At 38.5% G+C, this 15,386-nt stretch overlaps 1 protein-coding gene across 2 annotated transcripts in view; it reads right to left on the bottom strand.

Annotated features, from left to right (window-relative positions):
• Window positions 1-1,165: 1,165 nt before the first annotated feature.
• The window catches only part of rhbdf1a (rhomboid 5 homolog 1a (Drosophila)), a 112,507-nt gene continuing 98,286 nt past the window's right edge, over window positions 1,166-15,386 (bottom strand). For both annotated transcript variants that reach the window (XM_062049783.1, XM_062049784.1), the window contains 5 exons: window positions 13,682-13,776; window positions 13,520-13,595; window positions 12,074-12,174; window positions 8,900-9,053; window positions 1,166-6,253 (listed from right to left, as the gene is read on the bottom strand). In XM_062049783.1, the coding sequence (XP_061905767.1) occupies window positions 5,834-6,253; window positions 8,900-9,053; window positions 12,074-12,174; window positions 13,520-13,595; window positions 13,682-13,776 (846 nt within the window). In that variant the 3' untranslated portion in view covers window positions 1,166-5,833. The remainder of the gene's footprint in view (window positions 6,254-8,899; window positions 9,054-12,073; window positions 12,175-13,519; window positions 13,596-13,681; window positions 13,777-15,386) is intronic.

The raw sequence follows: 15,386 nt of genomic DNA, 5'->3' as shown, positions 1-15,386 counted from the left end.
TTGGGTTGGCTGAGTCACCATAAGCGGTCAGGTGTGAGGTGGAGAGAAGCGGACAGCATTTTCAATGTCATCATTTCTTTTTTATTTCTTGGTGGACTTTGTTTGTTTTTGACACTTCCAGGCGAGGAGCAGACGGGCAACTAAAACGCTGCCGTGTTGATGACGTCATCACTTCTTCACAAGTAAGAAACACGTGTTGATGACGTCATCACAAGTAAGAAACACGTGTTGATGACATCATCACAGGTAAGAAACACGTGTTGATGACATCATCACAAGTAATAAACACGTACAATACAGCAAATCAACAAGAAAACATTGGAGTGCTCAGCATGATGCAACAAAAGAACAAGAAAAAGAACAAGAAAAATAAAAATAAAAATAAAAAGTATGGCAGTAGTTGAAACATTTTTATCTTTCAAAAAGGCACCAGAGGTTTTTCATATTGGATCCATTTTCTTTCTTTCCTGTTTTGCACTTTCAGTTTGCCTAAAGAAGACAATAAGAGCCAAGTGTGGAAAATATACCCATTAAGTAAATATACCTATAACATATATATATATATACCTATAACATATATATATATATATATATATATATATATATATATATATATATATATATATATATATATATATATATATATATATATATATATATATATATATATACATACATGTGTGTATATATATATATATATACATATATATATATACACACACATATATATATATATATATATATATATATATATATATACACACATATATATATATATATATATATACACACATATATATATATATATATATATATATATATATATATATATATATATATATATATATATATATATATATATGTATATATGTATATATATGTATATATGTATATATATATATATATATATATGTATATATATATGTATATATATATATATATATATATATATATATATACATATATATATATATATATATATATATACATATATATATATTTATATATATATATATATACATATATATATATACATATATATATATGTATATATATATATATATATATATATATATATATATATATATATATATATATATATATATATATATATATATATATATATATATATATATATATATATATATATATATATATATGGGGAAAAGTCACAATTAGTATTGAGGAAAAGAGAACAATTTCACATATGAAAACAATGATCATTTTAAAATGGTATGATATATATATATATATTATACAGTGTTGCATGCAATAAGGGGTTTCATGTGTTTAAATACAAATTATGAGTAATAAATATTTTTAGTGGTCTAAAAAAGTTCCAAAACTGAAGGAAAAAGCTAAAATCCTTATACCAAAATATTTTTAAAATCCAGAATTCAGTATAAATTGTGAGAAATCAGAAAAAGCAAATTTGTGTGTTTCAAATATGAAATGAGTATTAAAGGGTGATGTAATGCTCTAAGGTCTACAGCAGGGGTCACCAACCTTTTTGAAAGCAAGAGCTACTTCTTGGGTAGTGATTAATGCGAAGGGCTACCAGTTAGATACACACTTAAATAAATTGCCAGAAGTAGCCAATTTGCTCAATTTACCTTTAACTCTGTTATTTTTAGTAATTAATGATATTTATCTTTGTGGAAACACTGATCATCTTAATGATTTCTCACAATAAATATATATAGAAACATAAATATCAATATGCAACACTTTATTTTTATATTTTCTCTAAGTGCACATTTTTCAAATTGAACATTTTCAAATGATGACTTCTAAGACAGTCTTGTGAAATCACAATATCCCATTTTAACTAGCTAGCCACTAACATTTTTTAACAAATCATGAATTACTTTGCACCATGTTTGTACAAATAATAGCTCATGTAAAATACAAAAGTAAACTCTCAAATTTTTAAATCATGTCACACTTTGAACTGGACACCAAATCTGTTATCTGTTTCTTTGTCAGTTAGTGGGAAGCCTGGCATTGCATGCTGTTAACTAGTGTGTTGTACTCTGGTGTGTAACTTGACACTGCAACTCTGAGTGAGTCTTGCAGATGTGCATCAGTGAGGCGTGTTCTGTGTTTGTTCTTGATGAAGTTCATGTCAGAAAAGGCTGATTCACAAAGATAAGATTTTTCCTCATTGTTTGCGGAACCTTCTTAATCTTTTGGACATATTTTCACAGCAATCTGGCCTTAAGCTTAATTATGATGAATGTAAAATGTTAAGGATCGGAAATCTAAAGGGAACGTCCTTTCGAATGGAATGCAAAGTGCCTGTTTTGTGGACAGATGGACCAGTTAACATACTTGGTGTTGTTGTCCCAGAAAATCTGGAAGATCTAGGCTCAGTAAATTATGATAATCGACTAAGAAAGCTGGACAAAATTATGCAATTATGGAAAGGGAAATCCCTAACCTTGTATGGTAAAATGTCTATTGCCAACTCGTTAATTATTCCTCAATTTATTTATTTGTTTTTGTCATTACCAGCTCCATCACAAAACTTTTTTAAGATTTATGAGCGCAGGGTCTTCGATTTTGTCTGGAACGGCAAACCAGAAAAGATTAAAAGAAAGGTTTTGTACAAAGAGTATGAATATGGGGGCCTGAAACTTCTCAACCTTGAAGCTATGTGTCTGTCTTTAAAAGCATCAATTGTTCCAAAGATGTATTTAAACATTGAGTGGTACACAAATGTCCTGTTGGACAAAAAACATGTACTGTATCAAAAGAAATTGTATCCTTTTTTACAAGTGATCCCCTCCCAGAGAGTCTGCTGGGAAACATGGCGGGGTTCATAAAGGAAACAATCCACTCATAGTGGTGTTTTCAATTTTATGTGCCAGAAAAATAAATAATAGATGGAAAGCCTTTCTTTTGGAAAAATATGTTTGAAAGAGGAATCATTTTTGTCAATGATATTATCAATGAGAATGGTAAAATGATGAAGTATGATGAATTTAGAGCTATGTATGTTGATGCTTGCTCAAGCTTTTCATTTTATCAACTAACTGGAGTAATTGGGAAAAGATGGAAATAAATAATTAATTATGGAACTATTAAATTATTAGTTTGTAAACCTCTAATAAGAAATTCTAGTTGGCAAAAAGGAACTAAAATAAATAGAAAAATATATAATTTTTATTTAATAAAGAAATCTTTGAAGGCTGCCTCATACAACACAAATGGAAAATGGGAGGACTTTTTTGACTGCCCGTTGCCATGGGATGCCAAATTCAAACTAATCTATAAAACCACTATCGATGTGCAAAATCGTTATTTTCAAATTAAAATTATTTATAACTTCTTACCCACAGGGAAAATGTTAAAATTATGGAATATGACAGAGTCAGATGATTGCCGATTTTGTTGTCAGGAGCCTGAATCCACCCTGCATTTGTTTTGGTATTGTCATATTGTGTCTTTGTTTTGGGTGGAAGTTGAAAAAATGTGTTTAAGGATTGGTTTGTTTATGAAGCTTAATGTGGTTTCTGTTATTTTAGGAGAGTTCATTGACAATCATGATTTAGTCCATTTAATTATAGTACTCGGTAAAATGTTTATTTTTAAGGCCAAAAACAGATATTCACTTAGCATTACTTTCTTTAAAACATTTATTCAGTATTTTCTAACTTTAGAAAGTTACATGGTTGAAAACGATAATGATGCCAAAAAACATAAAAAAAAGATGAGAAGTCCTCAAAGGCTTATTTTGAAAGTATAATTATGTTTATAGATTATATGATATATGTTGTTGTGTTCCCTAATTTGAGTGACCTGGACATAATCTGGACTGTACATAAATGCTTATTTTGAAAATGTAATTTTGTTTATAAATTATATGCAATCTGTTGTGTTCCCTAATTTTTTTCTGTGTACATGAATGAAGGTGTGTGTTGCTGAGTCCGACTTGGACATTATCTGGACTGGGCCTGCTTTAAAAAACCCTTTAAACAAATCTAATTTCATTGACAACCTGGTCTGTTGAAGATAAGGCCCTTTTTTTAAAAATAAAATAAAATAAGATAAATAAATAAAAAACATTTTCTTGGATAAAAAAGAAAGTAAAACAATATAAAAATAATTACATAAAAAATAGTAATTAATGAAAATGTTAGTGGACCAGCAGCCTATACAATCATGTGTGCTTCAGGGACTGTGTCCCTTGCAGATGTGTTGTCTATGTTGTGTTCAGGGACTGTGTCCCTTGCAGATGTGTTGTCTATGTTGTGTTCAGGGACTGTGTCCCTTGCAGATGTGTTGTCTATGTTGTGTTCAGGGACTGTGTCCCTTGCAGATGTGTTGTCTATGTTGTGGGAACCAGAATATTGGTAGCAGAAAGAAATTACCCCTTTTGTGTGAGTGGGTGTGGATGAGTGTGCATGGGGGAGGTTGTTTGGGTTGATGCACTGATTGAAAGTGTATATTGTGTTTTTTCTATGTAGATTTAATTTTAAAAAAAAAAAAAAAAAAAAAAAAATTTTTTTTTTTTAATTTATTTTTTTTAAAATTTTTTTTTTTTTTTTTTAGAACAGGCCCGCGGGCGACTCATCCGGTCCTTACGGGCGACCTGGTGCCCGCGGGCACCGCGTTGGTGACCCCTGGTCTACAGTAATGGCAATGGGATAGAATGACAATATTACAAACTCATTTCAAGTCACAATGATGTCTTTTCATTTGGAAAAATGAGAAATTAAATAAACAAAAGAGTTTTCCCCTGAAGTGCCGTGGTAGAAATAGAAGTTGTGTGAAGTGTGGTAACTGAAATAGAAGTGAAATAGAAGTGAAATAGAAGTGAAATAGAAGTGAAATAGAAGTGAAATAGAAGTTGTGTGAAGTGTGGTGCTGCAGTTAATGCCCACAAATGTAAACAAAGTGTTGTAAAAAGTAAGAATGTGTTTTAAAGTCAGTAAATATCAGATGAAGAGGGTGTTAGTGATGGAGTGACTACAAATGATACAAAAATGAGAATTCCACCTTGAGAATCTATTTGAAGGGTGTGAATGTAGGTTCTAAGTGCTGTTTATTCATAAACTGATTTAAAAAAATAAAAAAACTTTCCGGAAAATTCAGTCAAAAAATGGTATTTAAAAAAAGACATTTTATTGTATTTTACTAGAACTTATAAGAAGAAAACAAATAAATCAACAAAGCTCAGTAAAACTCTGAAAGAAATTAGAAGCCTGTGAAGAAAATGTCACACAATTTCTAAAGTTGGACTTAAATTTTGTGAGCAGTACATTTTCCACATGTGGCTCTGATCTTCCTCGAGGTAATAAATGTTTGTGGTGTACCAGCGCAGGTACACCCTAACCAGCGCAGGTACACCCTAACCAGCGCAGGTACACCCTCACCAGCGCAGGTACACCCTCACCAGCGCAGGTACACCCTCACCCTTCAGACACCTCAAGGTGTGTGATGTAATAAATGTTTGTGGTGTACCAGCACAGGTACACCCTCACCAGCGCAGGTACACCCTCACCAGCGCAGGTACACCCTAACCAGCGCAGGTACACCCTCACCAGCGCAGGTACACCCTAACCAGCGCAGGTACACCCTCACCAGCGCAGGTACACCCTAACCAGCGCAGGTACACCCTAACCAGTGCAGGTACACCCTAACCAGTGCAGGTACACCCTCACCAGCGCAGGTACACCCTCACCAGCGCAGGTACACCCTAACCAGCGCAGGTACACCCTCACCAGCGCAGGTACACCCTCACCAGCGCAGGTACACCCTCGGCCTTCAGACACCTCAAAGGTCCTTGTTTGGACTTACCACAGTAGAAGAAGCCAAAGTTGCGCCCGCCTCAGTGGAGGTGTGCGTTGAGGTCGTACTTCTCGCAGAACTTGTCGGTGAAGGGGATGCAGGTGAGCAGCTCGCACCACTCGCAGGTGATGGGGTAGACGTAGAAGAGCACCACCAGGCCCGAGAACAGGCCCACAAAGACCAGCAGGAAGACCATGATCTGGCAGCGCTTGCGGTACAGGTCCATGCGGCCGAAGCTGATGTACGGCAGGAAGGCGAAGGACAGGAAGAAACCCGACACGAAACCACTGATGTGGGCGAAGTTGTCGATCCACGGCAACAGACCAAAGGCAAAGAGGAAGAGGACGACACAAAGCAGCTTGGTGAAGGCCCGCCAAGGCTGCGCTAGGATCTGCCAGCTCTGGAACAGTTCCACAAACAAGCAGGCCAGGATCCCAAACTGGGAGCCTGCTGGTCCCACCTGGAACACACAGGAAGTCATGTGACATCACAAAGACACCTGGAACACACAGGAAGTCATGTGACATCACAAAGACACCTGGAACACACAGGAAGTCATGTGACATCACAAAGACACCTGGAACACACAGGAAGTCATGTGACATCACAAAGACATCCCATAAAAAGATGTCCTTATGCCACACTCCTCCCCTCCACTGCACAGGACTCCAGATGATATCTCACACGTATGTGTATATGTGAGATATCATCATTAAGATAATCAGATGATATCTCACATGCATGTGTACATGTGAGATATCATCAGGAAGATGATCAGATGATATCTCACATGCATGTGTATATGTGAGATATCATCATGAAGATGATCAGATGATATCTCACATGCATGTGTACATGTGAGATATCATCAGGAAGATGATCAGATGATATCTCACATGCATGTGTATATGTGAGATATCATCATGAAGATGATCAGATGATATCTCACACGTATGTGTACATGTGAGATATCATCATGAAGATGATCAGATGATATCTCACATGCATGTGTACATGTGAGATATCATCATGAAGATGATCAGATGATATCTCACACGCATGTGTACATGTGAGATATCATCATGAAGATGATCAGATGATATCTCACACGTATGTGTACATGTGAGATATCATCAGGAAGATGATCAGATGATATCTCACACGTATGTGTACATGTGAGATATCATCATGAAGATGATCAGATGATATCTCACACGCATGTGTACATGTGAGATATCATCATGAAGATGATCAGATGATATCTCACACGTATGTGTACATGTGAGATATCATCATGAAGATGATATCTCACATGCATGTGTACATGTGAGATATCATCAGGAAGATGATCAGATGATAGCTCACACGTATGTGTACATGTGAGATATCATCAGGAAGATGATCAGATGATATCTCACACGTATGTGTACATGTGAGATATCATCAGGAAGATGATCAGATGATATTTCACACGTATGTGTACATGTGAGATATCATCATGAAGATGATCAGATGATATCTCACATGCATGTGTACATGTGAGATATCATCAGGAAGATGATCAGATGATATCTCACACGTATGTGTACATGTGAGATATCATCAGGAAGGTGATCAGATGATATCTCACATGCATGTGTACATGTGAGATATCATCAGGAAGATGATCAGATGATATCTCACACGTATGTGTACATGTGAGATATCATGAAGATGATCAGATGATATCTCACATGCATGTGTACATGTGAGATATCATCAGGAAGATGATCAGATGATATCTCACACGTATGTGTACATGTGATATATCATGAAGATGATCAGATGATATCTCACATGCATCTGTACATGTGAGATATCATCATGAAGATGATCAGATGATATCTCACACGAATGTGTACATGTGAGATATCATCATGAAGATGATCAGATGATATCTCACACGTATGTGTACATGTGAGATATCATCAGGAAGATGATCAGATGATATCTCACACGTATGTGTACATGTGAGATATCATCATGAAGATGATCAGATGATATCTCACACGTATGTGTACATGTGAGATATCATCATGAAGATGATCAGATGATATCTCACACGCATGTGTACATGTGAGATATCATCATGAAGATGATATCTCACACGCATGTGTACATGTGAGATATCATCAGGAAGATGATCAGATGATATCTCACACGTATGTGTACATGTGAGATATCATCAGGAAGATGATCAGATGATATCTCACACGTATGTGTACATGTGAGATATCATCAGGAAGATGATCAGATGATATCTCACACGTAAGTGTACATGTGAGATATCATGAAGATGTGTGGGAGCAGCTATGGTGCATTCAAAGAGCAGCAAACAAAGTGGGATATATCAACATTGTGAGCAGGGAACATGTATGTTGTACATTAACATGTATGTTGTACATTAACATGTATGTTGTACATTAACATGTATGCTGTACATTAACATGTATGTTGTACATTAACATGTATGCTGTACATTAACATGTATGCTGTACATTAACATGTATGCTGTACATTAACATGTATGTTGTACATTAACATGTATGCTGTACATTAACATGTATGTTGTACATTAACATGTATGCTGTACATTAACATGTATGCTGTACATTAACATGTATGTTGTACATTAACATGTATGTTGTACATTAACATGTATGCTGTACATTAACATGTATGTTGTACATTAACATGTATGTTGTACATTAACATGTATGCTGTACATTAACATGTATGTTGTACATTAACATGTATGTTGTACATTAACATGTATGCTGTACATTAACATGTATGCTGTACATTAACATGTATGTTGTACATTAACATGTATGCTGTACATTAACATGTATGTTGTACATTAACATGTATGCTGTACATTAACATGTATGTTGTACATTAACATGTTTGTTGTACATTAACATGTATTATTAACACTTGTTGGGAAAAAGTCCAGTTATTTTCTAATAATGATATCATGTGGATGAGATATCATGTGGATGAGATATCATGTGGATGAGATATAATAGTTGTAGTGTCCACATGGATGATTATGGGTGTTGCTGACCTCAGCTCTGTATGGCAGGAAGATGGCAGACGCCAGGTTGCCGCTGATGCCGCTGATGATGTAGATGATGGATATACGCAGCCAACCTGCCAGCTTCTCCAAGTCCCTCAAGATGGTCATCTGGAACACCACCGACACCAAGCAGTGGAGGATTCTGGGAGGAGGATGGAGGTCAGGGCGGCTGTGTCTTGTGCAAGCTAGTGTCTTGTATTGTGCAAGCTAGTGTCTTGTATTGTGCAAGCTAGTGTCTTGTATTGTGCAAGCTAGTGTCTTGTATTGTGCAAGCTAGTGTCTTGTATTGTGCAAGCTAGTGTCTTGTATTGTGCAAGCTAGTGTCTTGTATTGTGCAAGCTAGTGTCTTGTATTGTGCAAGCTAGTGTCTTGTATTGTGCAAGCTAGTGTCTTGTATTGTGCAAGCTAGTGTCTTGTATTGTGCAAGCTAGTGTCTTGTGCAAGCTAGTGTCTTGTATTGTGCAAGCTAGTGTCTTGTATTGTGCAAGCTAGTGTCTTGTATTGTGCAAGCTAGTGTCTTGTGCAAGCTAGTGTCTTGTATTGTGCAAGCTAGTGTCTTGTATTGTGCAAGCTAGTGTCTTGTATTGTGCAAGCTAGTGTCTTGTATTGTGCAAGCTAGTGTCTTGTATTGTGCAAGCTAGTGTCTTGTATTGTGCAAGCTAGTGTCTTGTATTGTGCAAGCTAGTGTCTTGTATTGTGCAAGCTAGTGTCTTGTATTGTGTATTGTGCACACACACACACACACACACACACACACACACACACACACACACACACACACACACACACACACACACACACACACACACACACACACACACACTCACTCACTCACTGGCAACATGTCAACATTGGCAACATGTCAACATTGGCAACATGTCAACATTGGCAACATGTCAACATTGGCAACATGTCAACATTGGCAACATGTCAACATGTCAACATTGGCAACATGTCAACATTGGCAACATGGCAACATGTCAACATGTCAACATTGGCAACATGGCAACATGTCAACATGTCAACATTGGCAACATTGGCAACATGTCAACATGTCAACATTGGCAACATGTCAACATTGGCAACATGTCAACATTGGCAACATGTCAACATTGGCAACATGTCAACATGTCAACATTGGCAACATGTCAACATTGGCAACATGGCAACATGTCAACATGTCAACATTGGCAACATGGCAACATGTCAACATGTCAACATTGGCAACATTGGCAACATGTCAACATGTCAACATTGGCAACATGTCAACATTGGCAACATGGCAACATGTCAACATGTCAACATTGGCAACATGGCAACATGTCAACATTGGCAACATGTCAACATTGGCAACATGTCAACATTGGCAACATGTCAACATTGGCAACATGTCAACATGTCAAAATTGGCAACATGTCAACATTGGCAACATGTCAACATTGGCAACATGGCAACATGTCAACATTGGCAACATGTCAACATTGGCAACATGTCAACATTGGCAACATGTCAACATGTCAACATTGGCAACATGTCAACATTGGCAACATGTCAACATTGGCAACATGGCAACATGTCAACATTGGCAACATGTCAACATTGGCAACATGTCAACATTGGCAACATGGCAACATGTCAACATGTCAACATTGGCAACATGTCAACATGTCAACATTGGCAACATGTCAACATTGGCAACATGTCAACATTGGCAACATGTCAACATTGGCAACATGGCAACATGTCAACATTGGCAACATGTCAACATTGGCAACATGGCAACATGTCAACATTGGCAACATGTCAACATTGGCAACATGTCAACATTGGCAACATGTCAACATGTCAACATTGGCAACATGTCAACATTGGCAACATGGCAACATGTCAACATTGGCAACATGTCAACATTGGCAACATGTCAACATTGGCAACATGTCAACATTGGCAACATGTCAACATTGGCAACATTGGCAACATGTCAACATTGGCAACATGTCAACATTGGCAACATGTCAACATTGGCAACATGGCAACATGTCAACATTGGCAACATGTCAACATTGGCAACATGTCAACATTGGCAACATTGGCAACATGTCAACATTGGCAACATGTCAACATTGGCAACATGTCAACATTGGCAACATGTCAACCTTGGCAACATGTCAACATTGGCAACATGTCAACATGTCAACATTGGCAACATGTCAACATTGGCAACATGTCAACATTGGCAACATGTCAACATTGGCAACATGTCAACATTGGCAACATGTCAACCTTGGCAACATGTCAACCTTGGCAACATGTCAACATTGGCAACATGTCAACATTGGCTATAAATAGTTAGTATGTGCTAGAGTTTCTAATAAGAATATTAGTAATACTTGGTGAATATTGAAATGTAAATGGAGTATTGTTATGGATGTTTTTTATTGGCGGAATAGAGGACCTCCCATTTTATTGGCAGAATAGAAGACCTCCCATTTTATTGGCAGAATAGAGGACCTCCCATTTTATTGGCAGAATAGAGGACCTCCCATTTTATTGGCGGAATAGAGGATCTCCCATTTTATTGGCGGAATAGACGACCTCCCATTTTATTGGCAGAATAGAGGACCTCCCATTTTATTGGCAGAATAGAGGACCTCCCATTTTATTGGCAGAATAGAGGACCTCCCATTTTATTGGCGGAATAGAGGATCTCCCATTTTATTGGCGGAATAGACGACCTCCCATTTTATTGGCAGAATAGAGGACCTCCCATTTTATTGGCAGAATAGAGGACCTCCCATTTTATTGGCAGAATAGAGGACCTCCCATTTTATTGGCAGAATAGAGGACCTCCCATTTTATTGGCAGAATAGAGGACCTCCCATTTTATTGGCAGAATAGAGGACCTCCTATTGGCTATGCAGACTTTATTCACCTTTATTAAGAGTTAGAATATATTCCAATAAAACATGTCTTTGATAATGATTATGAATGATAAACATTCCAAGAAAAGTGCCTAGGAAGCACATTGAAGTGTGCTTAAGTTCAATAACAGCGCCACCTTGTGGTGTATTTGCCATGACATAAAGGCACAGCAGCCTGGCAAAGCTTACTCCTTTGTGACAAATGAAGAAGTGTAGTTGCCATGGCAACACAAAGACTCACCCTGCGTGCAGGAAAAGAGAGAGCCACAGTCTGTAAAACTGATCTGGGATCTGAGGGTTGAGGAAAGGCAGCAGTCCACACACGTCGTCCATGCAATGCACCTGCGACACACCTTTATATTAGCACTCCATATAAGGCACCTGCGACACACCTTTATATTAGCACTCCATATAAGGCACCTGCGACACACCTTTATATTAGCACTCCATATAAGACACCTGCGACACACCTTTATATTAGCACTCCATATAAGGCACCTGCGACACACCTTTATATTAGCACTCCATATAAGGCACCTGCGACACACCTTTATATTAGCACTCCATATAAGGCACCTGCGACACACCTTTATATTAGCACTCCATATAAGGCACCTGCGACACACCTTTATATTAGCACTCCATATAAGACACCTGCGACACACCTTTATATTAGCACTCCATATAAGGCACCTGCGACACACCTTTATATTAGCACTCCATATAAGGCACCTGCGACACACCTTTATATTAGCACTCCATATAAGGCACCTGCGACACACCTTTATATTAGCACTCCATATAAGGCACCTGCGACACACCTTTATATTAGCACTCCATATAAGGCACCTGCGACACACCTTTATATTAGCACTCCATATAAGGCACCTGCGACACACCTTTATATTAGCACTCCATATAAGGCACCTGCGACACACCTTTATATTAGCACTCTATATAAGGCACCTGCGACACACCTTTATATTAGCACTCCATATAAGACACCTGCGACACACCTTTATATTAGCACTCCATATAAGGCACCTGCGACACACCTTTATATTAGCACTCCATATAAGGCACCTGCGACACACCTTTATATTAGCACTCCATATAAGGCACCTGCGACACACCTTTATATTAGCACTCCATATAAGGCACCTGCGACACACCTTTATATTAGCACTCCATATAAGGCACCTGCGACACACCTTTATATTAGCACTCCATATAAGACACCTGCGACACACCTTTATATTAGCACTCCATATAAGGCACCTGCGACACACCTTTATATTAGCACTCCATATAAGGCACCTGCGACACACCTTTATATTAGCACTCCATATAAGACACCTGCGACACACCTTTATATTAGCATTCCATATAAGGCACCTGCGACACACCTTTATATTAGCACTCCATATAAGGCACCTGCGACACACCTTTATATTAGCACTCCATATAAGACACCTGCGACACACCTTTATATTAGCACTCTATATAAGGCACCTGCGACACACCTTTATATTAGCACTCCATATAAGGCACCTGCGACACACCTTTATATTAGCACTCCATATAAGGCACCTGCGACACACCTTTATATTAGCACTCCATATAAGGCACCTGCGACACACCTTTATATTAGCACTCCATATACGGGCAGAAGGATGTTTGGACTTACCTGGGAGCAAAGGGTGGCTTCTTCGTGAAAGTAGCCGTTCATGAAGTCACAATATTCCCGGGATGTGATTTCACACCTCGGAGAAGACAAGCACTCATTCAAAAGTAATAATAATAATAATAATAATAAAATATATAGACTTGATTTTGTTAGCATCATTACCTTCCTTTGGTTCCGATGCAGCAGGGTCGTCCTGTGATGGTGCAGTCGATGTGAGGCAGGTTGGTGTGGTTCCCTGTGTTGTACCTGGTGCAGATCTACACGCACACACACACATTCAACCAGCTGACTAACCATTCTCATGGTCCACATGTCCTTCAAAACTAACAGGGATCCTGCCATCACATATGCTTGTGACTCAAAACTAACAGGGATCCTGCCATCACATATCCTTGTGGCTCATTTCCACAAGTTACCTTACCAAACATGACACAGTGAGTATTTACTCTTCACCCCTTTCTACCTACAGGCACGTCGGGTTGGACCTCATTCAAAATAAATAGTGTTCTTGCCTGACATCCAGCAAACATACACCATAGTGCCAAAAGTATTTGGCCACCTGCCTTGACTCACATATGAAGTTGAAGTGCCATCCCAGTCCTAACCCATAGGGGTCAATATGACATTTTGCAGCTATTACAGCTTCAACTCTTCTGGGAAGGCTGTCCACAAGGTTGCAGAGTGTGTTTATATCTTCTGGGAAGGCTGTCCACAAGGTTGCAGAGTGTGTTTATATCTTCTGGGAAGGCTGTCCAAAAGGTTGCAGAGTGTGTTTATATCTTCTGGGAAGGCTGTCCACAAGGTTGCAGAGTGTGTTTATATCTTCTGGGAAGGCTGTCCACAAGGTTGCAGAGTGTATTTACATCTTCTGGGAAGGCTGTCCACAAGGTTGCAGAGTGTATTTATATCTTCTGGGAAGGCTGTCCACAAGGTTGCAGAGTGTGTTTATATCTTCTGGGAAGGCTGTCCACAAGGTTGCAGAGTGTGTTTATATCTTCTGGGAAGGCTGTCCACAAGGTTGCAGAGTGTGTTTATATCTTCTGGGAAGGCTGTCCACAAGGTTGCAGAGTGTGTTTATATCTTCTGGGAAGGCTGTCCACAAGGTTGCAGAGTGTGTTTATATCTTCTGGGAAGGCTGTCCACAAGGTTGCAGAGTGTGTTTATATCTTCTGGGAAGGCTGTCCACAAGGTTGCAGAGTGTGTTTATATCTTCTGGGAAGGCTGTCCACAAGGTTGCAGAGTGTATTTACATCTTCTGGGAAGGCTGTCCACAAGGTTGCAGAGTGTATTTATAGCAATTTTCCAGCATTCTTCCAAAAGTGCATTGGTGAGGTCACACACTGATGTGGTGGAGAAGGTCTGGCTGTCAGTCTCCCTTCTAATTCATCCCAAAGGTGTTCTATCGGCTTCAAGTCAGGACTCTGTGCAGGCCAGTCAAGTTCATCCACAGCAGACTCTGTCATCCATGTCTTTATGGACCTTGCTTTGTGCACGGGTGCACAGTCATGTTGGACCCGCTACAAACTGTTCCCACCAGGTTGGGAGCATGGAATTGTCCAAAATGTTTTGGTATCCTGGAGCATTCAAAGTTACTTTCACTGGAACTAAGGGGCCAAGCCCAACTCCTGAAAAACAACCCCACACCATAATTCCTCCTCCACCAAATTTCACACTCAGCACAATGCAGTGAGAAATGTAGCGTTGTCCTGGCAACCTCCAAAGCCAGACTGCTCCATCAGATGTAAAAGTGTGACTCATCAGTCCAGAGAAAGCGTCTCCACTGCTCTAGAGTCCAGTGGTGATGTCCTTTACACCACTGCATCCCACACTTTGCATTGGACTTGGTGATGTAGGGCTTAGATGCAGC

The sequence above is a fragment of the Entelurus aequoreus genome, linkage group LG06 (genome assembly GCF_033978785.1).
Source record: "Entelurus aequoreus isolate RoL-2023_Sb linkage group LG06, RoL_Eaeq_v1.1, whole genome shotgun sequence".
NCBI lineage: Eukaryota > Metazoa > Chordata > Actinopteri > Syngnathiformes > Syngnathidae > Entelurus > Entelurus aequoreus.
This window is presented reverse-complemented; position numbering and strand designations above follow the sequence as displayed.